The 26,024-nt window shown below is 43.5% G+C and overlaps 1 protein-coding gene across 5 annotated transcripts in view; it reads right to left on the minus strand.

The window, feature by feature from the left end:
- LOC129709656 (adhesion G protein-coupled receptor B2-like) overlaps window positions 1-26,024 on the minus strand; it is a 545,832-nt gene that overhangs the window by 273,224 nt on the left and 246,584 nt on the right. For all 5 annotated transcript variants that reach the window (XM_055656140.1, XM_055656141.1, XM_055656145.1 and 2 more), the window contains 3 exons: window positions 17,479-17,643; window positions 13,303-13,404; window positions 3,373-3,479 (listed from right to left, as the gene is read on the minus strand). In XM_055656140.1, the coding sequence (XP_055512115.1) occupies window positions 3,373-3,479; window positions 13,303-13,404; window positions 17,479-17,643 (374 nt within the window). The remainder of the gene's footprint in view (window positions 1-3,372; window positions 3,480-13,302; window positions 13,405-17,478; window positions 17,644-26,024) is intronic.

Below are 26,024 nucleotides of genomic sequence, written 5' to 3' on the forward strand. Positions count from 1 at the left end.
CTAAGATTAATGATTGCAATCTGAAGCCTGCATGAATTTTGTTGGAGTATCTCCCTTACTTATTTCCTAAAATTCCAGAAATAATCAGTAATTTACACTATTAACAAAAGTACATTATGCATGAAAGGTTACAGAGTGTCAGCGGACATCCTCACTTTCTCCTTTCTAACAACCTCCTGCTGGAAACAACATTCTGTTGTGCCACGAAACAGCAGAGTCATATGAAACTATTCGTAGAGGAACATTTGTTGTCCACAGACTAACATTATGTAAGACACATATATTACAGCTATTCTTTAATAATAAGACACCAAACAGAAATGCAAAACATCCAAACAACACCGTGGTCTCTTTGTGCTTTACTTCGGCATCAAGTCCTTGAGATACAGGACCAATTATATATTTTTCCTGCAATGATATTAACTGGTTTCCAAAGGGTCTGATGATGAGCAAGACTGGTGGTTAACCCAATGGAGTCTCCATATTTGATTCAAACAATCCTTCCCAGTCTGTCAGAGATTATTTCCTACATTTCGTTAATGCACAGAGGAGGTAATTTGAACCATCAAGTCTATGTCGGCTTCCAGAACAAAATAATTGGTACCATTCTCCTATTTAGTTCCATGCAACCATTTACCCCTAGCCCTAATCTACCCTTATTTCCTCTCATGCCTATCAATCCCATCCTGATTCATTGGCACATTGAGGCAGGGAGGCATTTGCAATAATCAGTTAACAATCAACCAGAATGTCACTGGGATATGGCAGGAAACTGGATCACATGTGGAAAATGCATGAAGTCAAAGCAAAACATGCACACTCAACGCAGACAGCACTTGAGGACAGGATTGAACCTGAGTCTCTGGAGCTATGTCCACAGCACTATCTATTCTGAGACCTCTACAATAACTGTTCCTGTGACATGGTGAAAGAGCTAGTCAAAGCTAATAGTCAAATCTAAAATGGAGTCGTTCTTCTACAAAAGCATGGACTAGTAGAACAAATGAATGGCTCAATGCCAAGTCTGAATGACTTTGTAAAATATATGGAACATAATATGGAGGACAGGTTGGCTTTTCAATAAAGACATTAAGATGGCAGCCTGCAGTACTAACATGTGCTTCTCCAAGGCCATAAAGAAGCCAAGATTGAAAAAAATAGCTGATGCTCCAGAGGAAAGTAATAACTTGTCATTGGATGAGCTTGATTTGGACCCAGCTTCCCTTATATTATGAAAGGCTACAGAATATTTCTGTCGTGCCATATTCAGACTTGGTAGGAGTGTTTTACTGATAAGAAAAATGTATAATTGTGCTAACTGTCCTTTGTTCTGTGAGTGGGTGCCCGAGAAGCACTGAGCAACGTTTGTGCTCATTGTAGATCGCCAATCCCGTCTGACAAATCAATTAAAGATTACCATGTTTCACCTTCAACGTTTGTTGCTATCTGCTTTCAAGAAACAAACTTTTGCAATGGAACACTCCATCATTAGCTCAAATGATCCGTGGTGTGATGTATCGGTTGATATGTATGGTGAGTTTCATTCTCATATGTGTTCAGCTTCCAGCAATGGTAGGTATTTAATACCTTGATTGTAGATATGTTCCTGCATCTTTTGGTTCCACTCAATTTTCATAAACTTTTTTGCAGCTTTCATTCTTCTGTTATTGGAATAAGAGTACAGTTCATCGACGCAAAAATCTGCTTGGCACTGCTCTCAGTTTTGGATTGAGATATTGTAAAAAGCCAGCATGCTCAAATTAGGGATGAGTTAATCTTCTCAAGAAGTTCCATGGCCGCCTTCATGGCATTCTCTTTGGAGATAAGTCAGACACTGAATCTTGCGATCAGCCTGTTAAGATCCCAGTGGAACGCCACTGGTCACCGATCTCCAGCCAAATAACACCTTTCCATTACAACCCTCACAGAAAGCAGAACATTCTTCTATTGTTAAGCCAGTTCTGAATCCAAATTACTAATTTACTGTGGATCCCATGCATTTTAACCAGACTCTCGAATGCAGCTTACCAAGACCAACATTATTAAATGGCTTACTAAAATCCATGTAAACAATATCCACTGCCCTACCTTCATTGATCACCTTTGCCACCTCCTGAAATAATTCAATCAAGTTCGTAAAACATGACCTCCCCCTGGACTAATGCTGACTGTTCTTAACTATGCCTGTCTCTTCCAAATGGGAGTAGATCCTGTTCTGGTATCCTCTTTAATAGCTCTCGTACCATTGACATGGGTCTCACAGTTGTATAATTTTGTGTGTTATCTCTATTCCCTTTCTTAAACAAAGAGTCAAAATTTGCTACGCTTCAGTCCTTCGAGTCTTCACCTATGTTAAATGCCTTGTGATTTTCTTTTCAACACCATTCTTCTGTACCTTTTTGCACCAAGCACCATTAACCCAAAAGGGATGACCATATTAAATGAAGATATTATCTCTGGACCAATATTACACATGATGTGTACGTTACAGTGATGGAATGATAGTCTGGAACTTGGTAATGAAAATGATGAGGGAATTAATTTACTGCAAGACTTTTAGAGCATTGAAAGGAAACACCCCACATATACCAATATATATTTTGTTTTATATCTGGTGTTCACGATGCGGTCTCCTATATGTTGGAGTAACCAAACATATTACACCCCATTTTGATTGGCAAGGGCAAACCTGAGACTACAGTCACTCACACTTTAATTCTCCTTCCAACCACAACTGGATTTTTTCTTCCACTGTGACTTTCTTTCGCCTCAACCAATAAAGCCCAATGTAAGATTATACAGGCTTCCCACATTTGTTTGTGGTAGTTCAAGAGTATCAATATGAAATTCCACAGATCAGAACAGTTTTTTCTCTCTCTCCACAGATGCTCCCTGATCAACTGAGTATTACCAGCATTCTCTTTTATTTTACACCTCCAGCGATTGCACTGTTCAGCATCTCACAGCTCCAGCATTGTTTGTGCTTCTCTCTAACTTCCATCATTCATCTTCCTTAATTTATATTCTGGTATAAATATCAGCTATTCATTCTCTTCTTGTAGACAGCAACAAAAATATTTTCTCACAAAAAGTAAGTTTAGTGTTCACCCTATCACAACAGGGTTTTTTGTTATTTTTCAATAGTAATTTTCACTGTTTGCATACAATGTTTGTTTGTCATTTTGAACCTTTTAGAACTGCATTAGTAATCATGTCAAGACCCTTTCAGTAGGCAAGCTTTCAGTCTAGCAGACTGGTGAGTTGTGGATCAGGATACCATAACTTAACTCACTGCACTGCTCAATGTTCTGCATTATTAATACCTTTGCTTTCTCATTGATATAAGATGTTAAAGAAGTGATTTGTACGTACCGATACGTATAGATGACTGTAAGCATGTGAGACACATCTGGCAAAACTTGGTGGTCCCCAAAATGCAATTCCACGAGAATTCAATGAACATCTGCGGCTGGCTGAGCCTAAGCATCACAGAAATAAAAGTAAGTAACATTTAGTAACAGTGTTCCTCCCTGTACATTCAAGTGTTCTCAAACTCCTTTTAGATGTAAGATTATTTAAATGTTGTCTTCAAATGCAATGTTGAAAAACTTTAAAGGGCCAACACTCTGGTTGTCACGACTGGTACTGCAAAGGTAAAATAGTTAGAGACCTACGTTGACGGATGCAGTATGTCTCACTCTTCAGCTAGCCTTTTAGGTTAACATTAATGCAGTGTCAAACAAGAATGAATGCAATTTTATTTAAATGCTACAACATATGTAACTTCAGAGCAACATTAAACAATCCTTATACCCAAGGATTGTTTAATATTGCTCTGAAGTTAAATATGTTGCAGCATTTGTTTTTGTTACAATTAATAATTTGTTTTATTTTTACTTAGATGAACTGGAGAAGATCTATGGAGGTTGAAACTCAAAGGGTCAATGTCTTTTTTGAAATTGACACTTATTTTTACACTTGCATTGTTTTTCTTCATTTTATTTGTAATGTGTCAGAAAATCCAGTTCAAATATTTTAGTTAGACATTTATATACTTCCAAACTGTTTGCAGAATGTATATTTGCCACAATAAGAGATATGACTGTAGTTATATATTGAATGTAGACTATGCAAACATTTGATTGCAATCAACATAGGTCAACCTCAGCAAACCTAAAATGAAATAGTGAGCAAATACTTCCATGGTTCTTAGTGTTTAGATGATATGTTCAAATATTTGGAAAGGTTGTTTGATGCTATAATCTTTCTTGAAAGGTGCAACTGACTCTTTCTGTTTTGTTGTGTAAACAATTCTCTAAGCATTTCATTTGGAAGAAAACTTTAGTATTCAATGTATAATAGCATTAAAAGAGAAAGTGCAATTTGCTTTGGACTGTTATAAATGAGATAACAATATGCATTGTCAATTATGGTTTGAAGAAACATCAGCTTTAAATTCATAAATTAAAAACAATTCCATTTGTTCGCACAGTTGATTATAATTTGTTCTCCAAGACATAGATACAACACTTAGTTAACATTCAAATAACAGCCTTGCAGCGCTCCATAGCATAGGGGATTTGATTGTGCATGACATTGTTTTAAAGGTTAAATTTATGTTGTGTAGTACTTATGACCAATGGACTATCTCATATTTGTGTGGTATTTTCACCTGAGTTAGCTTACAGTGTTTAACATAAGTACAGTGGGAGCATGTTTTGGGTATTCTGGGGACAACTCTCTTCAAAGCTGTTATTTTATTCCAAATATTGCACCATCTCAATCAGAAGCAGATGTGCCAATTCTGATCCAGAAGATGGAAATTCTGGGATATAACAAAAGAAAGAGCAGCAGGTCATCTGGTCCTTCAAGCCTACATTGACATTGCAATCTTTAGCCTCAACTTCATTTTCCTGCCACATCACATAATGCTTGATTCTGCTTTTGTCCAAACTTTAAATATATTGATTATCCAACATCCACAACTCTCTGAGATAAAGAATTCCAAACACAGATTAGAAATACTTCCTCAGCAAGTAAGAGATTGAGCTCTCTACCTGAGACCACATTTCCTGGACAAGTCTCATTCACACGGTTTTCTTTACCACAAAATCTACCCTCAGAAAGTTATGTTTCAATGAAGTCACCTCAGACATTTCTCACAAGGCAATCTCCTCATCCTGGGAATCAACGGAGTGAACACATAAGGTATCACATTGAAAACATTCATACTCTTTCCAAAATGTGGAGACAAGTACAGCACACAATATTTCTGGTGTGATGCACTGAAATTCTGTACTGATAGATAATTTATTTCTCATTTTTGAATTAAAGTGAAGAATTCCTTAAAATGAAGTGTAATGGTATATATGCCTTCTTACATACTTGGTGCCTTTTTCCAAAAGCAGGTCCTGATAACAAATTCATCCACCTGAAAACTTAACTGTATCCTTCTCCACCAGTACTTCCTGACCTACTGAGTACTTCCGACATTTCATGTTTTCATATTGGTGTCCTACTTACTAGCATTAGATTTCTTGTGCAAGGATGTGTGCATCTCTCAGAGTACATTTTTTATCACTCACACCACTTAAATATTGTTGTGCTATTCTTCCTTCCAAAGCGGTTAACCTACATTTCCCCGTTAAACCCCTTTTTCACGGGGCGACTTGACGCAAGAGTTAACCAAAGTTGAACATCGTGGGAACCTCTTGCGATAACCGTACGGCATTCGTGGACCACCGTGGCGCTAACGGCAGGTACACGTGTAGCTTAGTGACTCGGGAGAAAATTCAAACAAGCTTGAATTTCTCCAAGAGTGACTTGTACACTTGTGGTTGAATATTGCAACATTATATGCACGTAATGGCCAGTGCGATAGCCGTACTGACTCTTGCGTGTACCGTGGGAACTCCTGCGAACGGTGAACCCGGAAGTTGGACAGAGGGGACAGAAGGTGAGTAAACTCCATCTGTCATCTTTCAATGTGCTTACTTGTCTGTATCCCTTTTAGCAGCCTTTTTCTCTTGACACCTTACTCATCCACCAATATTTACACCACCAGCAGATGTGGAGATCTTAACATTTGTGATTAATATGTATTGTGATAAGTTAAAGTCCTAACATTAGTTTAGTTTTTTTAGTTTAGTTTATTATTGTCACATGTACCGAGGTACAGTGAAAAGTATTTTGCTTTGAGTTAGACAGTCAATGAAAAGACTATACATGATTATAATCAAGCTGTCCACGGTGTACCAGATGAAGGATAAAGGGTATATCATTTAGTGCAAGATAAAGTCCGATTAAAGATCTCCAATAAAGTACATGGATCAGGACTGCACTCGAGCTGGTGAGAGGACAGTTCAATTGCTTGCTAACAGATGGAAATAAACTGTTCCTTAATATAGAGTTATGCGTTTTCAGACTTCTGTACCTATTGTCTCATGGGAAAGTGGGAAAGAGGGAGTGACCAATGTGAGACTGATCCTTGATTATGCTGACAGCTTTGCCGAGGTGGTGTGGTGCAGATTAAGTGAATGGAAGGGAGATTGATTTGCGTGATGGTCTGGTCTATGTACACAACTCTCTGTAATTTCTTGCGGTCTTGGATGGAGATGTTCCCAAACCATGCCGTGATGCATCCTGATAAAATGTTTTCTATGGCGCATCTGTAAAAGTTGGTGAGGGTTGTTGGGGACATGCAGAACTTCCTAAACCTTTTAAGGAAGTAGAGGCGTTGGTACGGTTTCTTGGCCATAGCTACGATGTGGCTGGGTCCAAGACAAATTGCTGGTGATATTTATTCCTAAGAATAGAAATTTTTGACCATCTCTGCTTCGGCGCCATCAATGTGGTGTGTGCAATGCTTTGATTCCTAAAATCAATGACAATCTCCTTAGTCTTACTGACATTGAGGGAGAGGTCGTTGTCTTGGCACCAAGTTATGAGGTTCTCAATCTCCTTCCTTACTGCGCCTCATTATTATTTGAATGTGACAGAGCTGTAATCTATACATAGGAGTCTGACACCATAAGGTCATAAGTAACAGGAGCAGAAATAGGCCATTTGGTCCATCAAGTCTATCAATGGCTGATCTATCTCTCCCTCCTAACCCCATTCTCCTGTCTTGTCTGCATAACCGCTGACACTCCATACTAATCAAGAATCTATCTATCCCTGCTTTAAAGGTATTCACTGATGACTTCCACAGCCTTCTGTGGCAAAGAATTCTACAGATTCACCACTCTGACTAAATAAATCCCTTCTCATCTCCTTCCTAAAGGAATGTCCTTTAATTCTGAGGCTGTGACCTCGAGTCCTAGACTGTCCCACTAGTGGAAATATCTTCTCCACATCAACTCTATACAAGCCTTTCATTATTCGGTACATTTCAACAAGGTCCTCCCTCATTCGTAAAACTCCAGCAAGTGCAGGCCTGGTGCAGTCAAACGTTCATCCATTAATTCCTGGGTTCATTCTTATAAACCTCCTCTGGACCCTCTCGAGGGCCAGCACATCCTTCCTCAGATATGGTGCCCAAAATTGTTCACAATACTCTAAATGGGGCCTGATCAGTATCTTATAAGGCCTCAGCATTACATCATGTGTAGGAAAGAACTGTAGATAAACCGAAGGTAGACACAAAATGCTGGAGTAGCTCAGCGGGACAGACAGCATCTCTGGAGAAAAGGAATGGGTGATGTTTCGGGTCGAGACCCTTCTTCAGACTGATGTCAGGGGAATGAGCAGTACAAAGATAAAATGTAATCAGAGACAGTATGACTGGTGGGAGAACTGAGAAGGGGGAGGGGATGGAGAGAGAGGGAAAGCAAGGGCTACTTGAAGTTAGAGAAGACAACGTTCATACAGCTGGTTTGCAAGCTACCCAAGCAAAATATGAGGTGCTGTTCCTCCAATTTGCACTGGGCCTCACTCTGACAATGGATGGACCCAGGACAAAAAGGTCAGATTGAGAATGGGAGGGGGAGTTAAAGTGTTGAGCAACCGGAAGATCAGGTAGGTTTTGGCAGACTAAGCAGAGGTGTTCAGCGAAACGATCTGCAAGCCAGCACTTGGTCTCTCCGATATACAGAAGTCGATACCTGGAACAGCGGATACATTAGATGAGGTTGGAGGAGGTGCAAGTGACCCTCTGCCTCACCTGAAAAGACTGTAGGGGCCTTGGACGGAGTTAAGGGTGGAGGTAAAGGGACATGTATTGCATCTTCTGCTGTTGCAGGGGAAAGTACCTGGGGTGGGGGTGGTTTGCGTGGGTAGGGACGAGTTGATCAGGGAGTTGCCAGGCACAGAAATCGCTATCAAAACATGGGGGGGACCAGGGGACACACAATTTCTTGGCGGCCATGCGTGCGCACATACGCGAGGCTTCAGCCGTGGGCCGTGTGGACAATAATTTCAGATCAATCCAGCTCAACTCTGCCTGACTCGCCGGGTTAACCTACAGCCCTGCCTGGACTGACGGAACACCAGTCCAGAGCGGTGGAGCTATAGTGCTGCTTCTCCGCACAGGCCTTAAACCTGGGCCGTCGTTCCCGTAAGTCCAGGCAGGGCTGTAGGTTAACCTGACACGACAGGCATAGTTGAACTAGATTTAGCACTGCTTCTCTGTGCAGGCTGTGGGCCTGGGGGCACACCCGTCGGACTTCCGACGTCTCTGGCCACCCCTGGGCGTGGGGGACACTCGGGTGGGGATGGGGATGATCCAGCGCCGGAGACTCGGGATCGATCCTGGGCGCGGATGAGGTGCAGGTCTGTGTCCAGGGATGCCAAGGGTGTTTTTCGCTTGTGACCCTCTGACCTGGGCATGCAATTCAAGCTCCGCTCTGTTCTTTACTTCACCAGAACGTCTCTCTCCACCAATCACCGCGCTCTATCCTCAGTCCCACCCCCTGCTACTTCCGCCTCTGATCGATACCTCCCTCCTCCAATCATCGCACTGAATCATCATGTCCCGCCCACATTGCCTGCTGACCAATGTCTCTCTAGTCGGTGCCCTCTACCATCATTCCCACCCCCACTGTCTCGCGGAATGCGGAGATTTCACCGGGTTTTAAAATCGGGATTATAAAAAATGGGGGGGGATCGTCCCCAACCTCTCAAAACAAGGGGGGGGGGGGGGGGAAACATGTCCCCCCTGCATCCCCTGCCCCCCCGGGATTTCCACCCCTGGGAGTTGCAGTGAGAACGGTCTCTGCGGAAAGCAGAAAGGGGTGGAGATAGGAAGATGTGGCTAATAGTAGGATCCCATTGGAGGTAGTAAAAATGTCAGAGCATTATGTGCTCTCTGCGTCGGCTGATGGGGTGGAAGGTGAGGACAAGGGGGACTGTGTCGTTGTTACGAATGGGGGCAGGGGGAGCAAGAGCGGAGCTGCAGGATATCGAGGAGTTTCTAGTGAGAGCCTCATCTATAATGGAAGAGTGGAACCCTCGTTCCCTAAACAATGAGGACATCTCCGATGACCTGGTATGGAAAACCTCATCCTGGGTGCAGATGCAGCATAGACGGAGAAATTGGGAGTAGAGGATAGAGTCTTTACAGGAAGCAGGGTGGGAAGAAGTGTAGTCTAGACAGCTATGGGAGTCAGTGGGTTTGTAATAGATGTCCATTGATAGTCTGTCTCCTGTGATGGAGACGGTGACATCTAGAAACGGTAGGCAGCTTTCGGATATAGTCCACATGTATTTGAGTGCAGGATGGAAATTAGTCGTGAAATTGATGAAATCAGTGAGTTCTGCATGGGTGCAGGAGTTAGCACCAATGCAGTCGTCAATGTGGTGGAGATAGAGTTCAGGGAAAGGGCCAGTGTACGCCTGGAACAGTGATTGTTCGACATACCCTACAAAGAGGCAGGCATAGCTGAGGCCCATGCGAGTGCCCATAGCTACGCCTTGGATTTGGAGGAAGTGGGAGGAGTCGGAGAAGTTGTTTAGGATAAGGACCAGCTCTGCTAGACGGAGGAGAGTGTTAGTAGATGGAAATTGGCTGGTTCTGCGGTAAAGGAAGAAACAAAGGGCTTCCAGACCTTCCTAGTGGGGAATGGAGGTGCCCACTACCCCACATTAAAGATGCGGTAGTGGGGGCCTGGAAAACAAAAATAATTGAAGAGACGAAGGTCCTGTGAGGTGTCTTAGACACAGGAAGGGAGGGATTGGACCAGGGGGGAGAGGATGGAGTCAAGATATATGGAAATTCAGTGGGACATGAACAAGCAGAAACAATGGGTCTGCCAGGGCAGTTCTGTTTGTGGATTTTGGGGAGAAGATAAAATCGGGCCATGCGGGGCTGGGGAACGATAAGGTTGGAGGCTTTGGAGGGCAGAGAGCCAGAAGTAATGAAATCAGAAAGGGTGTGTGATATTAAGGCCTGGTGCTTGTCTGTGGGAGCATGGTCCAAGGATAAGTAGGAGAAGGTGTCTGAGAGTTGTCGTCTGGCGTCAGCGCGCCAGACTACCACGGTACCTTCCTTGTCGGCGGGATTGATTATCAAGTCGGGGTTGCTGCAGAGCGAGAGGAGGGCTGTACGTTCAGGAGGGTTGCGGTTAGAGTAGGTAAGGGGAGTGGCAAAGTTGAGATGGTTGATGTCATGGCGGCAGTTAAAAATAAAAAGGTCTAAAGAGGGTAGAGGACCGTCCAGGGGTGTCCAAGAGGAGGGGGTCCAATGGAGATGGGAGAAGAACTCATCATTGGGACTCCTTCCCATAGAAAAAGGCACAGAGGCAGAGGTGACGGAGGAAAAGCTCTGTCGTGGTGGACCCGAAATGCGTTGAGGTGGGGGCGGAGTGGAACAAAGGTGAGACCTCTGCATCTCCATCCCCTCCCCCTTACCTGTTCTCCCACCAGTCGTACCGTCTCTGACTATATTTTATCTCTATACCGCCCACTCCCCTGACACCAATCTTAAGAAGGGTCTCGACCCGAAACGTCACACATTCCTTCTCTCCAGAGATGCTGCCTGTACCACTGAGTTATTCCAGCATTTTGTGTCCATCTCAGCATTACATCCCTGTTTTTGTATTTTAGCCCTCTGAAATAAATAAATGCTCGCATTTGCCTTCTTTACAACCGATTAGACTTGCAGATTAACCTTTTGGGAATCCTGCACCAGCTCTCCCAAATCCCTTTGCACCTCCGATTTCTGGATTCTCTCCCCATTTAGAAAATAGTCTATGCCTTTATTCCTACTACCATAATGCATGACTCCACTCTTTATTGCACTATATTCCATCTGCCACTTCCCTGCCCACTATCCCAACCTGTCCAAGTCCTTCTGCAGTCCCTGCTTTCTCTACACTACCTGCCCTTCCACCTATTTTCGTATCTTCTGCAAACTTGGCCACAGAGCCTTCAATGCCCTCATCCAAATGACGAAGTACAACGTGAAGGGTAGCGGCCCCAGCACAGACCCCTGCGGAACTATTTATTGCCACTCTTTGCCTTCTGCCAGCCAGCCTGCTGTCCATGCTAGTATCTGTCCTTTGATACCATGGGCTCTCATCTTCCTTAGCTGAATGATTTTGTGAGAATCACTTTGTCAAGCTGTTGCCTCTTGAGTCTAAGGGGGAAATCCTTCGTTTTTTGCAGCACACACAATTTCTGTATTATCTCCCAGATATTTGTTTGTAGAACTTTAAAAGGTAAATTAAGGCAGAAGCAACTTTGTCATCTCTGAATTCAGTGCCTAAGCTAATGCTTGATAATTTGTCCAGTTTTATGCTTTCCCTGTTTCAAGTCCTGCTCCAATTGAATAGTTCATCCTGTCATTTCAGAAGGGTTTTCATAGTCAAGCTCATTGGTGAGTTTAGAGTTGCATGTAAGAATCTAGGATTCCTCCTTAGAGGACATTGCCAAACAGATGTTTTTTTATGACAGTCCAGTAGTTTTGTGATCATGATTGCTAATGATGTGCTTCAAAAAAGAATCCAGGCTCACATCTGAATTTAAATTCCACAGCTGTCACGACAGAGTTTAAACTTAATTCTCTTGAATGTTAGTCCCAGGCTCCAGATAATTGGCTATAATTTATCAACGGTGACCTGCTTAATGTTTCCAGCGTTTCCTGGTTTTATTTCTTGATGAAAAAGAACATTGTAGCCAGCCATAATGGAGAGATCCATTTGTCTAGTTCTCAACCAAGGGAAATCCTGCTTAACTAATCTTCTGGAATTTTTCGAGGATGTGTAAAGTAAAATGGATGAAGGAGAGCCAGTGGATATAGTGTATCTGGAATTTCAGATAGCCTTTGATAAGGTTCTTGTACACCAGTCACTAAAAGTAAACATACAGGTACAGCAGGCAATAAAGAAAACTAATGTCATGTTGGCAAGAGGATTTGAATATAGGAGTAAAGAGGTCCTTCTGCAGTTGTACAGGCCCCTGGTGAGACCACATCTGGATTATTGTGTGCAGTTTTGGTCTCCTAATTTGAGGAAGGACGAGGTTAATCCCGGGATGGCAGGACTGTTATACGAGGAAGATTTGAAAGACTGGGCTTGTAATCACAGAAATAGAGGATCTTATAGAAACATATAAAATTATAAAAGGAGTAGACAAGCTAGATGCAGGAAAACATTTCCCACTGTTGGGGAAGTCCAGAACCAGGGTCACAGTCTAAGAATAAAGGGGAGGCCATTTAAAACTAATGTGAAAAAACGTTTTCACCCAGAGAGTTGGCAATTTGTGGAATTCTCTGCTACAGAAGGCAGTAGAGGACAATTCACAGGATGAATTTAAAAAAAAGTTAGAGCTCCAGGGCCTAGCTGAATCAAGGGATATGGAGAGAAGGCAGGCATGGGTTACTGATTGTGGATGATTAGCCATGATCACAATGAATGGCGGTGCTGGCTCGAAGGACCAAATGGCCTCCTCCTGCACCTATTTTCTATGTTTCTTTGTTTCAGGCCTACAGGCGCCGTCCTGTATGGTATAGCTGCCCAGCCTGCAGCTGTCTGTTTTTTCTCTCTTTTTTTTATCAGTTAGTTGAGTTTTTTGTTCTGGAGTTCTAACCTTTTTTATGTGGGGGGAGGGGGGAAAGGGGGAAACTGTATTTCTAAAGCAAAGGAGGAAATAATTCAGGATCATGCTTAAAATTAATGTGCAGTCAAAACAAAACGTCTGGTTCTAACTCTCATTTCAATCCATCAACTAACAAATCTCAACTATTTTATAACAGATTTAATGATAGTTAACCTGAATCTGCCTGCTTCTCTCTCACTTTACCAAAATGTCTATACCTTCTGAGCTAACATGATTAAAATAAATTAAGAATTGTAATGTACTTATTACCTGTTGCATTAGGAGGGCATTTGCTGTAAACAAGGTCTCCAGCTGCAGTCCTTTTCCATGTCATTGCCATGATGTAGTCATCTCTACACATCTCATGAGGTGCTACAGGAAAGGTATTGAATTAAACAAACCAAATGTTTTGAAACACAATTTAAAATAAGACTTCATTTTTACATTGTACCCACTATAAGCTGCAGATGCATTAACAAAGAGCATTAAAATAATCAAAGTATACACCTCATACGCATTTACCTACACATTTTAGTAATTTACAGGTTTGTATGCACTGTACCAATTAATTACATTTATATTACACTTATCGATATACTTATAAAAGTCACGTCTTGTTTCTATGTGTGTGTGTGTGTGTGTGTGTGTGTGCGTGTGTGTGTGTGTGTGTGTGTGTGTGTGTGTGTGTGAGAGAGTGTGTGTGTGTGAGTGTGTGTGTGTGTGTGTGTGTGTGTGTTTAAGTGTGATTGTATTTTCACCAAAACGGTGCACATTAGCAAGAAAATGTTTACAGAACCTCGGCTTTTTCTCGTTGTCGATGTAATAAGTTTCCTTCAGATTTGATGTAACATTTCACATTTGATATTTAAAGTTAAAAAAAAGCCAAAACTTTGAGAATAATAACTGCCTTTGCGAGGGAGACTCTTCCAGCAGCTCCCAGTGATGATGTCACAATGGCATCTCACAGTCCTCCAATCACAATGGGATCTCAGGCAACCGCTGCAGTGAACATTCCAAACACCAAAAATTACATCACAATGTGATCTAAGCTGCCAATACACAAGCTATGAGAGTGTTTTACATTGTTGTAAGGAGAGGGACGTAGTGGGGAAATTAAACAGTTTTAAGGTGACATTTAGAAGTTGGATTTCTTCAAATCTGCATTGGCAGTTAGGCAGTTATGATGTCACAATGCCCGCCGGCTACAGTGTTTCTATCCCAGAACACTGAGTCCTTCACAGCAAATGTCCTTCAGGGGAAGAATCTACCAACCTAACCCAGCACAGCAAAGTTCAATGATTAGCTTTGGATAACAAAAGATGGCCTTGTCGGTGGCACCTAGATCACATTAAATCTTAGTGCAATTGCATTTTTTATTAAAGTTTACAATGAGGGACGGAATTATTGCGTTGGGGAATGGGTTACGTTGGGGGAATGGGTACATCACAATGGAATCTCATTTAGCAGCAAATCTGGGGGCGGGGGGTTGTGTGTGGGGGGGGGGGGGGGGGGTTAGTGTGGGAGAGGGAGGTTAGTGTATGTGGGGGAGGGGGGTTAGTGTGTGTATGTGGTGGGGTGTTATCATGTGTGTGTGTGGGGGCGGGGTAGTACGTGTGTGGGGGTGTTAGTGTGTAAGGGGGTTAGTGTGTGGGCAAGGGGGTTGGTGTGTGTGAGGGGGGGGGTTAGTGTGTGTGTGGGGGGCTTCCCACCGGCTGCTTCCCACGATGTTGAAGCAGCAGGCGCAATGCTCCGGAGCTTCAAACGGCGATCCATGTAGGCAGCGCCCGCTCCGCGGTGAATCCAGTTGTTGTTGATGTAACCCAGTCCATTGCACAGACCAGACTCCCTACAATTGACTCCACCATTGACTCAATCTACATGTCATGATTCTAGTGGAATCATGACATTTTAGTGGAATATTCCACTAGGGGCGCTGCATTGAAGGCGCCTCTGCCGAAGCTCTGGTCCGGTCCTCGGTAGGAAAGGCCGCTCCAATCCAGTGGTAGGCCGTGAGGAGGGAGGGGGGGCGAGGACGTGACATGGAGAAATAGCCGCATCCTCGCCAGGAAGCAACTGGGAAATGGTTCCCCCCCCCCCTTACCCTACCCCCCTCCCCACATTGAAAAACTAAGAGTCCCAAAAACAAACTGTTTAGACAAACTAAAATTTAAAAAAGATAGAAAAAATCCGGACAGACTGTAGGCAGAGGCGCCTTCAATGCGGCGCCCCTAGTGGAATATTCCACTAAAATGTCATGATTCCACTAGAATCATGACATGTAGATGGAGTCAATGGTGGAGTCAATTGTAGGGAGTCTGGTCTGTGCAATGGACTGGGTTACATCAACAACAGGCACGTGCCATGAGTGATTACTCGGGGTAGGCAGTCAGTCAGCTTTTTAAAAAAATCTTAAATCGCGCATGCGCAGATTGTTCTTCTCTCCGTTAAAATAAAAATAAAGACAGTAACAATTCAATTTGCCCAAGGCTTCCAAATCTCCTTCATTCTGAATTACTGAATGGGTGGGGGGTGAAGGGTGATGGCAGGTGGCGAGATGGAGGGAAAAACAGGAGCACACCGGGACAAGTTGAATCAGTTGTCATCTTATTGAATGACAATACTAGTTCAAGGGACCAATTAGGGAGAGAGCTCCTTTCCCAGTGTGTGGAGAGTCTGGCCAGTAGTTAAAGTTGCGGGAAGGGCAGGAGTGTTAAGAAGGAGGGGGTCGGGGAACATGCCAGTAACTAACCCACCGCAGCCGCAGCGCTCCGGTCACGGAGCCACCGCATTGTGGCCGGGGAAGGAAGCAGCTTGGGTGGCTGCGAGCGCCTGCCGGGACCCGACAGCAGAATTGGCTGCCACTTCAGCGCCTTCTGCCAGCCCGCTCACCTCTGGCAGTGCTCTCCGTCTGAACACTTCTCACCTGCCGCTCGCCGGCTGCTCTCATGTCAGCCGCTTCCCACAAATCCTTAAATTCCGACAGTCGAGTAACCTCAATTGGTCCCTTGATCGCGCTGTCGGAATTTAAGGATTTGCAGGAAGCGGGTGACATGAGTGAGGCCGGGAGCGGCAGGAAAGAGGTTTTCAGACGGAGAGCACTGCCTGAGGTGAGCGGTGGCTGGGAGAAGGGGCTGAGGTGGTGGCCGGTTCCGCAAATCTGCTCCCGGCAGCCACCCGAGCTACTTCTCCCCCCCGGCCACAATGCGGTGGCTCCAAGCCCGGAGTGTCGCAAGTGGGTTACTGGCATGATCCCTGACCACCCCCCCTTCTCAACATTCCTGCCCTCCCCACAATTTTACCCCTGGCCAGACACCCCAAACGCTGTAAATATAACTCTCCCCTCCACCCCACCCCAGAAATACGGTATTTAAAAACATATAGCACCAAGAAATGTATTTATCACATTATCGGTACACAAATTCCATTCTTCTCTCTTTGTTTCCTAAGATACTCTTCAGATGGCAATCCATATTTGAAAAACCGGCCAAGAAACTTGCGCTGCGCATGTGCAGTAGGCTGCTGTGCATGCGTGGTACTGCAAAGGCAGAATTTCTGCTGCCTTCAGCTCCCCTTGAAATTGACGGCTTGAAGCAGCGCTGATGGCACGTGGGCCGCACAGACCTTCGCGTGTTACGTGCACTGCAGATGAAAGGCACGGAGAACTATGCCTACCTAAGAGATCGATCTCTTAGATAGGCATAATTCTCCCATGCCTTCACTATTTATATTTAATAATTGCCATTTTATAATTTTAGTCAGGGTAGGCAGTGCCTACCTTGCCTACCCTAACGACACGTGCCTGATCCACAACTCTCTGCAATTTCTTGCGGTCTTGAACAGAGCTATTCCCAAACCAAGCTGTGATGCAGCCTGACATTATGGATTTTGTGGTGCATCAGTAGAAGTTTGTAAGACTCATTGGAGACATGCCAAATGTATTCAGTCCCCTAAGGAAGTGGAGGCATTAGTGTGCCTTCTTGCTTGCCACTTTAATGTGGTTGGCCCATGACAGATTATTAGTAATGTTAACACCAAGGAACCAATAAATCACCAGGCTCAAATTTCAACTCTTTCTTGCTCTGCTACCTTTGTCTATTTTGATGAATATTTCAAACATTTTCTGGTCTACTCTGCCAAAATAAGGCATCCAAGATCAATGTCTATAACATGAACAGGAATGTTCATGCATTGGCATTGGTTCTGAGTAAAACTGGGGTCAAGTACCTGATTTACCTAACTGAATTTTTAAGATGGATCTGCTACTGAAAATGCACCAAGGATTTGTACCAGACTGGATTTCATGCAGAATTGTTTTGTGGCCTCTATACTCCTTCTGCCATTAAGAGACTCTTTGTGAACAAAGGATGATGAAAACAAACAAGCAGAGAAAATAAAGTATAAATTATTGTACTAAGTTAATTCTTTTGAAAATACAATTCTCCTGACCTGGACATCTTTTCTCATTACATGTCTTGACTTCTTCTCCTGATCCTTCACATGGGTAACCTTTAACACTTGTCCCTTTGCACATTCGGAAGCGCCGTTGCCAGCCACTGTCACAAGTCTTGGAACACAAACTCCAGTGGTTCCATGGACCCCATTTGCCATCATCTGAAAAGAAAAATGTAATTAATTAATTTCAGAAATTTGTCTGTAATTGCAGCAGCAGTCTTTATAAATTATTTGTGTACAAAAATATTTGTCAACTTCAAATATCACTCATCATCAAAATCAAGCAATTAACTCGTGTGAAATCTGATATTTCTTTGAAAGAAATGGCACTATTGAGATTAAGAGATAGAGATTCTCTCTATCCAAATCAGTTAACTTCCAGCCAGATGGGTTGGATCATTAACCATTCTATCAATGGTGCTCACATTGTCATCATGCAGTACATCCAGAACAATTCTCCAATACTAACATCCGTTAAATATTTTTATAATTTTATTTTCACCTTCTGTTCCTTACTAACAAATTAATTTAGAATCCAATTACCCACGACCTGGATCCCATGGCCCCTATCCTTGTTGACCAGTCCCCCAGGTCGGACCTTGTCAAAGGCCTTGTTGAAGTCCATGTACACCACATCTACTGTCACAAGGAATATGATAGAGCACCTATAAGGCATCTCAGCTGCAACTTCCAATTTACCAACAATCCTCCTACGTACAGTACCTTGCCTTCATTACTGACAATCACATCAATCTCTTTCCAATAATATATAGCCATAAAAACGCACAACTAAAAACAAAAATTCAATCAGACATAATCAGGGCTGCCAACTCTTTGAGCGTGAGACTCACGCCCTCAAGCAAACTTTCACGCCCTCACGCTCATCAGAAATTTCTCACGCTCAGCGGTGAGAAATTTTGTGATCAACGAAAATTTCAAAACTCGGATAAACTGCATGGTCCGTGGGTGTTGGAGAGCAGGGGCTGCGGGAGGGATGGGAGCAGGACCAGCGGCCGGAACAGATGCGGAGAGCCGGGATGGACGAGTGTTTGCCGGGGCCGGTGAGTTGCTCGCTGCAGCTCTGGCCATGGAGCATTCCGGACAGTGCATGTCCCGGGCGTCGGGGGCATCGGAAGCGCCGCTGCCGCGAGAGTCTCTGTGCCGAAGGGACAGACTCTCAAAGGGAGGTGGAGAGAGAGAGAGAGGGGGAGGAGACAGGGAAACAGTGGGGGGAGAGAAGAGAGAGAGGGGAGAGACGGGGGGCAGTGAATGGAGAGGAAGAGGGGGGGAGACAGAGGTGGGAGGGGGGGAGGGAGATAGGGGGGAGGGAAGAAAGGGGGAAGAGAGAGGGGGTGGAGAGGGTAGGAGCGAATGGGAAAGAGAAGGGGAAGAGAGAGGGGGGGTAAAAGGGAGAGGGAGGAGGGCAGGGGGGGGAAAGAGGGAAACGGGGAAATGAGAGAGATGGGAGACAGAGGAGAAAGAGAGGGGAGAGAGGGCACGGGGAAGAGTGAGGTAGGAGGGAGAAATGGGGAAGAGAGGGGGGGAAGAGAGAGGTGAGAGGAGAGACAGAGAGAGAGGGGAAAGAGAGAGGGGAGAGTGTGTGGAGAGGGAGAGAGAGGAGGAGGAGATAGAGAGGGAGGGAGAAAGGGTTGGGGGGGAAGCAAGGGATGGAGAGAGGAGAGGGGGGGGGAGAGAGAGAGGGGGGAGAGAGAAGAAAGAGAGAGGGGGAGAGAGACTTGGGGGGAAAAGAGAGAGGGGGGAGAGAGGGGGAGAGAGAAGAAAGAGAGGGAGAGAGGGGAAAGAGAGGGGAGAGAGAGGGAGAGGGGACAAGAGAGAGGGGGAAGAGTAAGGTGGGAGGAAGAGAGGGGAGAGAGGGGGGAGAGGGGGGAGAGAGAAGAGAGAGGGGGAGGGAAGGGGAGAGAGAGAGAGAGGGAGAGAGGGAGAGAGAGAGGGGGAGAGAGAGAGTGAGAGAGAGAGAGAGAGAGAGAGAGAGAGAGAGAGAGAGAGAGAGAGAGGGGGAGGGAGAGAGAGAGGAGAGGGGGAGAGAGAGAAAAGGGGGTTTGAGAGGAGAGAGAGCGGAAGAAGAGAGGGGGGAGAGAGAGAGAGTCTCTGTGTCGAATTTGCCCAGGTGACCGGCATGGATCAGGCTGCAGCTCGGTGCATCCTGGAGGACAACCAGTGGCTGCTTGAATAAGTACCAAGCACTGGGTAAAAACGGTGGAAGGCAGTGGACTTCAAATGGGGGTGGTTGGAGAAAGCATCCTGCTTGCCAGCTAGATGTTCACTTACTGTAACTGCAGGAAAAATGTTCCCTATGTTGGGGGCGTGCAGAACCATGGGTCACAGTTTAAGAATAAAGGGGGGGGGGGGGGGGCAGTTAGGACTGAGATGAGAACAAACTTTCTTCACGTAGAGAGTTGTGAATCTGTGGAATTCTCTGCCACAGAAGGCAGTGCATGCCAATTCATTGGATGTTTTCAAGGGAGAGTTACAGTTAGTTCTTGGGGCTAACGACATCAAGGGATATGGGGAAAAAACAGGAAAGAGGCACTGATTTAAGATGAATAGCCATGATCATATTGAATGGCAGTGCTGGCTCGAAGGGCCGAATGGCCTGTTCCTGCACCTATTTTCTATGTTTCTATGCTTGAGTATATGGCAATAAATCTCGATCACTTGATTTTGAAGCATTCATGCATGGTGGAGGTATAATGTAGTTATAGAGTGATACAGTGTGAAAACAGGCCCTTCGGCGCAACTTGCCCACACCCGCAAACATGTCCCAGCTACGCTACCTGCTTTTGGTCCATACCTCCAAACCTGTCCTATCCATGTATCAGTCTAACTTTTTCTTAAATGTTGGGATGGTCCCTGCCTCAACTACCTCCTCTGGTAGCTTGTTCCATACACCCATCACCCTTTGTGTGGATAAAGTTACCCCTTAAAAAGTTACCTCTTAAAAATACTTCATACAAAAAACATTGAAATCATACTTCCACAGTGCACTAAAACATGATTTTAATACATCAAATTTCAAAAAGTTCCTACCCTTCTTCCACACCCTCTCCCCACTCGGTTGCTCCACTCCCTCACCGGGTACCCCCAAGGCCAGTGATCAGTGATCGCACAGCCTCCCCCCTTTCAAAAACGCTCCAATCCAATTTAAAGCATATATATTGCATTCAAGTGTAAGTTATAAGACTTGCTACAGTATGCACCATATTGCACAATTTCAAGCTGAAAAATGCAAATGTTCCGTACCGATGTAACAGTGATATCTATGGAAATAATATCAGCTGTTGGAGTTCCTCTGCAATATAATTGTTGTGCAACCTCATACCCTAGTGGTTTAGAACTATCTTCCTCATCACCCTGTCTCCATTGCAGGTTTGCCTTGTCTTTTACCTCACATGGATCCCACCTCTATCCCGTGGTACCCAGGAGTTATGGCTAGTTAATCTAAACTTCCCTCATTAATTCTCATATTCTATTTCTGCCAGTTAGCCAATATTCCATTCAAACTAATATACGACTCAAACTATCATGAGCGATCTTTTATGTAGCATCTTAATGAATTTGTTTTGGAAATCCAAACACATCAATAAACTCTCATCAATCCACATACTCAAAGAGCACCAATAAATATGTTAAACATAATTTCCCTTCTAAAGCATGTTTTTTTCTGTCCAGTCATGTTATGAATTTCTAAGTGCCGTTTCATTTCCTCAAAAGTGGATTCCAGAAATTCTCGAATGTAGAAGTGTCAAAGTAATTAAGTTGTAGTCCCCTGCTTAGCCTCTCCCACCACTTGTGCACATCAGAGGTACATTTGCGGTTTCTTGATCTATTATGAGCTTCTGAGAATCTCAGGATCTTTGCGCTGTGAAGCAGTTGTTCTACCACCTGCGTCACTGTGTCATCCATATTTGATAATGCCTGCCATTTTCTTATTTTGTATTATAATTGGTCTATGAAATGTTTTAAAGGAGTATAATTGCGAAGAAGAGCAGAGCAATGACAGATGGAATGCGTTGTTGAAAACATGAGGTGATGCATTTTGGGAGGTCTAATGAAGGTTGGAAATACACAATGAGTGGGAGAACCCTGGGGAATATCAATGAAAAGAGGAATCATGCTGGATATGTCGAAGATAGATCCAAGGATATGTCCAAGGTAGGATATACACAATGAGTGGGAGAATCCTGGGGAATGTCAGTGAACAGAGAACCATGCTGGATATATCTAAAAATCCTTAATGTAGCAGCACAGGTAGCGATAATGTTGTTAAGCAGGTATTTGGGATACATGCCTTTATTAGCTGGGATATGGAATATAAGATATGGAGGTACACAAAAACGCTGGAGAAACTCAGCGGGTGCAGTAGCATCTATGGAGCGAAGGAAATAGGCAACGTTTCGGGCCGAAACCCTTCTTCAGTCCATAGGGTCTACAGGATATTCTTTGCAAAAGTTATTTCTTTCCTTCCACTGGCATTCCTTCTTGCCACCATTTGGCCATTTAGGTTGGAGATGAACCTTCAATACATTAATGAAGTCTTTGTTTTATGATTCCTGTCATCTTTGTTTTATGATTCCTGAATCATTCTGGTGAACCTTTGATGGTTTTACGAGGCAATGTGAAGTGAAGATGGAGTCAATGGTGGGGAGTTTGGTCTTTTTGATGGATTGGGTTATACCCTCAACTCTCTGCAATTTTATGTAGTATTCGGCAGAGGTGCTCCCAAACCATGCTGTGATGCAGTGCTTTTTGGCATGCAAAAGTTTGTAAAAGTGTGTAATAATCATTGGAGATTTGCTAAAATTCCTCAGTCTCTAAGGAAGGTGAGGTGATGGTGTGCCTTCTTGAATGTTGTTTCAATGTAGTTGGTCCACGTAGATCATTGGTAATATTAACAGAAGCATCAAGGAACTTGAAGCTCTCAAACATTTCCACTTCAGCACAATTGATGCTGATTGGGGCATCCACTACTCGATAATTAGCTCCTTTGCCTTGGTGACATTGAGAGAGAGGTGATTGTCCTAAAACGATTACTACGTTTTCTATCTCCTTTCTGTACTCCATCTCATTATTGTCATGATCCTGCTCACCAAAGGAAGTGTGATCTGCAAATGTGTAGATGGAGTTAGAGCCAAATTTGTGAATATGTAAAGCATCGCTTAGACGTGGTAAATAACCCATTTATGTGATGTACATCTCTATGATTCAATTACTCTTTTTGACAGCAAAAGGGACTACTTTTTTCATCACTAACCTTTTCTCTTCATTTATATATGGTTCAAAAATGTTTCTATCCACCACATGGACTTCATGTTTAAATTCGGTGACACCACCGTTAGACAAATTATGGGTAATAATGTCAGAATATAGGAGAGAGATTGATGTCTGGTTGAATGGTGCCAGAACAACAACTTTGCTCTCAATGTCAGTGTCAATGTCAATGTCAAGGAACTGATTGTTGCCTTTAAAAGAGAAAGGCCCGTGATCCATAAACCTGTCTTCATCCATGGGCCGGTGGTGGAGAGAGTCAACTAACTTTAAGTTCCATGTTGTGAATAGCTCTGAACATCTGTCCTGGGCCCAGCACATTTATGCAATCATAAAGAAAACCCATCAATGCCTCTACTTCCTTGAAAAATTGAGGAGATTTGGTATGTCGATTATTATTCTCTTGGACTTCTACAGGTGTATGGTAAAGAACATTTTGACTTGTTGCGTCACAGCCTGGTTCAGCAACTGAAATGCTCGGGAACAAAGGAGATTACAAAAAGTGGTGAACATTGCTCACAGGTACTGAACTCAACACCATCGAAGGGATCTAAAAGAGACGCTGCCTCAAAAAGGCAGCCAGCATCATCAAGAACCCTCACCATCCTGGTCACACATTTCATTCCTGCGATCGGGAAGAAGGTACAGGAATCTGAAAATTTTGAGCTCCAGGTTGAGAAAAAGCTTATTCCCAACAACCATCAGGCATTGACAGACTACAAACACCAATTAAACTTTGAACTGTCCTGGTTGCACTATCGAATTGAGCTTTTATTTACTTTTGCATTAATATGATGTTCGTTTTGCTTCTCTTTACGAACTCTTTTTTAATTTGTTTTAATTTATGATCTATTGAGTGCTGTGTTTACAAACCTGTTATGCTGCTGCAAGTAAGAATTTTATTGTTCTGTTTTGGTACATTTATGACAATTAAACATTCCTGATTCTCTTGACTGAATGGCGATGTCCAGAAAAGGAAGAGGTGGTGGTGTCTGCTTCATTGTGAACTCATCATGGTGCTCGGACATGGTAGCCTTCTCCAATTTCTGCTACCCTGGAACATGTAATTTCCGACCATTCCATCTACCAAGAGAATTCCCTGCTTTCACCCTGAATGCAGTCTATATCATACCTCACGCAGACATCGAGTAAGCCTTGGGGATATGGGTGCTGCAATCAACAAGCATGAAACAGCATATCGTGGTGTTTTCCATGATTCAATGATACTTTATTTTCACATGTACCTATGCACAGTGAAATGCTTTGTTTTGCATATAACAAATTAAAATCACGTAGCAGACCTAACCTAGTCAGTACACATGGTCCCATACCCCCCCAATCCCCCCATCATTCTCGGCAGCTATCATTACTGTCCAACGGCCTTCATCCCCTTCAAACTCATCACAGCACAGAGAAGACATTTTACAGTAAATATCAAAGGCCCTCCAATTTGTGTCCTCGGTGAGTAATGCATGAATAGTCCAAAATAGGTTTGAATAATAATAATTTATTTAATTAGTATTCATTAATGAAAATCTAAGGTGAGAGGGGAAAGACATAAGAGACCTGAGGGGCATAGAGTCATAACACTTTACAGCATAGAAACAGGTCCTTTGGCCCATCCCAAACTGACCAATTTGCCTGACTGAGCCAGTCCCACATGGGCCTGACCGATGTCCTTCTAACCCTGTCTTATCCATGTACCTGTCCATGTATCTCTTAAGGGCAAACTAGTGCTTCACAAAATGACTGGTTGCTGCAATGTGCAGAAGAGTGAGGGAGGGGAAGACTGGTGATAGAAACCTGGCTGCTTCCCCACAATGTTCACACATTAAAGAAGAGCTGCCTCTATCGCACCCCATATCCCACCTCAATATAAAAAGTCTGACCAATTCCACCTCCCCGACTCTACTCCATCCCCAGCTCCTAACCCTTAGCACATAAAACATCCCAACACCGGAAGATTGCTGGGATATTCCCAATGGTGGTAAGTAGCTGAGATCCCACATCATCCACCCTTCCTCTCCTTCCCCTTCTCTTCCTCTTCTCTCTCCTGTTCTCGTCCCCTGCTTAAACTTTCCTATCTGTTTCTCCTAACTCCCCTCTTACTGTTGACTATTTAGACATGGGTTAGTCATGAATAATTCGCACACTGCACTAAGTAATAGAATGTGAAAAGCTGGCAAACTTACTAGGGCCTGTGAGCGCAGAAACATCTGCAGAAAATTATGTTTGGTCCCCCAAGCCTAATCTTGGCACTCCCATAACAAAATGTGGTTTGAGCTTGTTTTTGATGTTGATGTTTTTTGGCTTTGAGAGTTTTGGGCGGAAATGTAAACACAACATTAGCAACACTTTCTTGCCGCTTCATAACGCCTTAATAATTGGATGACATTTAAATATGTCAAGTGTAATATGTTTTGGTTTGCTTAATCTTTTCCAAAATCTGTGCACACTTCGCAAAGTTTCTGAAAGTTTGGAATGAACTTATGGCAGTTTGGTTCGCATGATCAAACCTGGTTTCAATCGACGAAGATGGTGATTTTGAGTCATGGAGTCAAAGTGTTGTATATCAGAGAAACATGCTCTCCTGCTGACTATGCCAACAAAGTTATCTAACTGAGCTAGTCGCACTTGCCTGTACCTGACCCGTATTTCTCCAAACCTTTCCCATCCATGTACATACCAAAGTGTCTTTTCTTATACAGTACATGCACCACCAATGTGTGAAAATATCTTGAATCTGATGAGGGCAGATTGGTATATGTTGTCTATATGGATTTTAGCAAATCCTTTAACAATTACTCAAATGACTTACCATCCAGATGCAACATAGCTTGGTATGACACTGCTCTGCCCAAGACAGCAAGAAATTGCAGAACATTGTGAACGCAGCCCAGTCCATAATGCAAACCAGTAAACCCTCATCGATCCCATCTGTATTTCATGCTGCCTTGTGAAACTAGCCAACATAATCAAGAACCATTCACACCTCAGTTATTCTCTCTTCTCATCTCTACTGTTGGGCAGAAGATATAAAAGCCTGAAAGCATGTACCACCAGATTAAAATGGAAACATTTGCCAGTTGTAAATATTCAAGATAGCAGGAGTGAGTTATGGGCTGTCGTCAAAGATGGATTCAGATGATATGATAAATCATAAGAGCAAAGCTGAAGAGGTTAATAAATGTTATTTAATCTTGAACATTTTTAAGGTGTTTCTTGTATTTCAGATAATATGTTTACAGGTTGCC

This window comes from Leucoraja erinacea, chromosome 26 (genome assembly GCF_028641065.1).
Source record: "Leucoraja erinacea ecotype New England chromosome 26, Leri_hhj_1, whole genome shotgun sequence".
NCBI lineage: Eukaryota > Metazoa > Chordata > Chondrichthyes > Rajiformes > Rajidae > Leucoraja > Leucoraja erinaceus.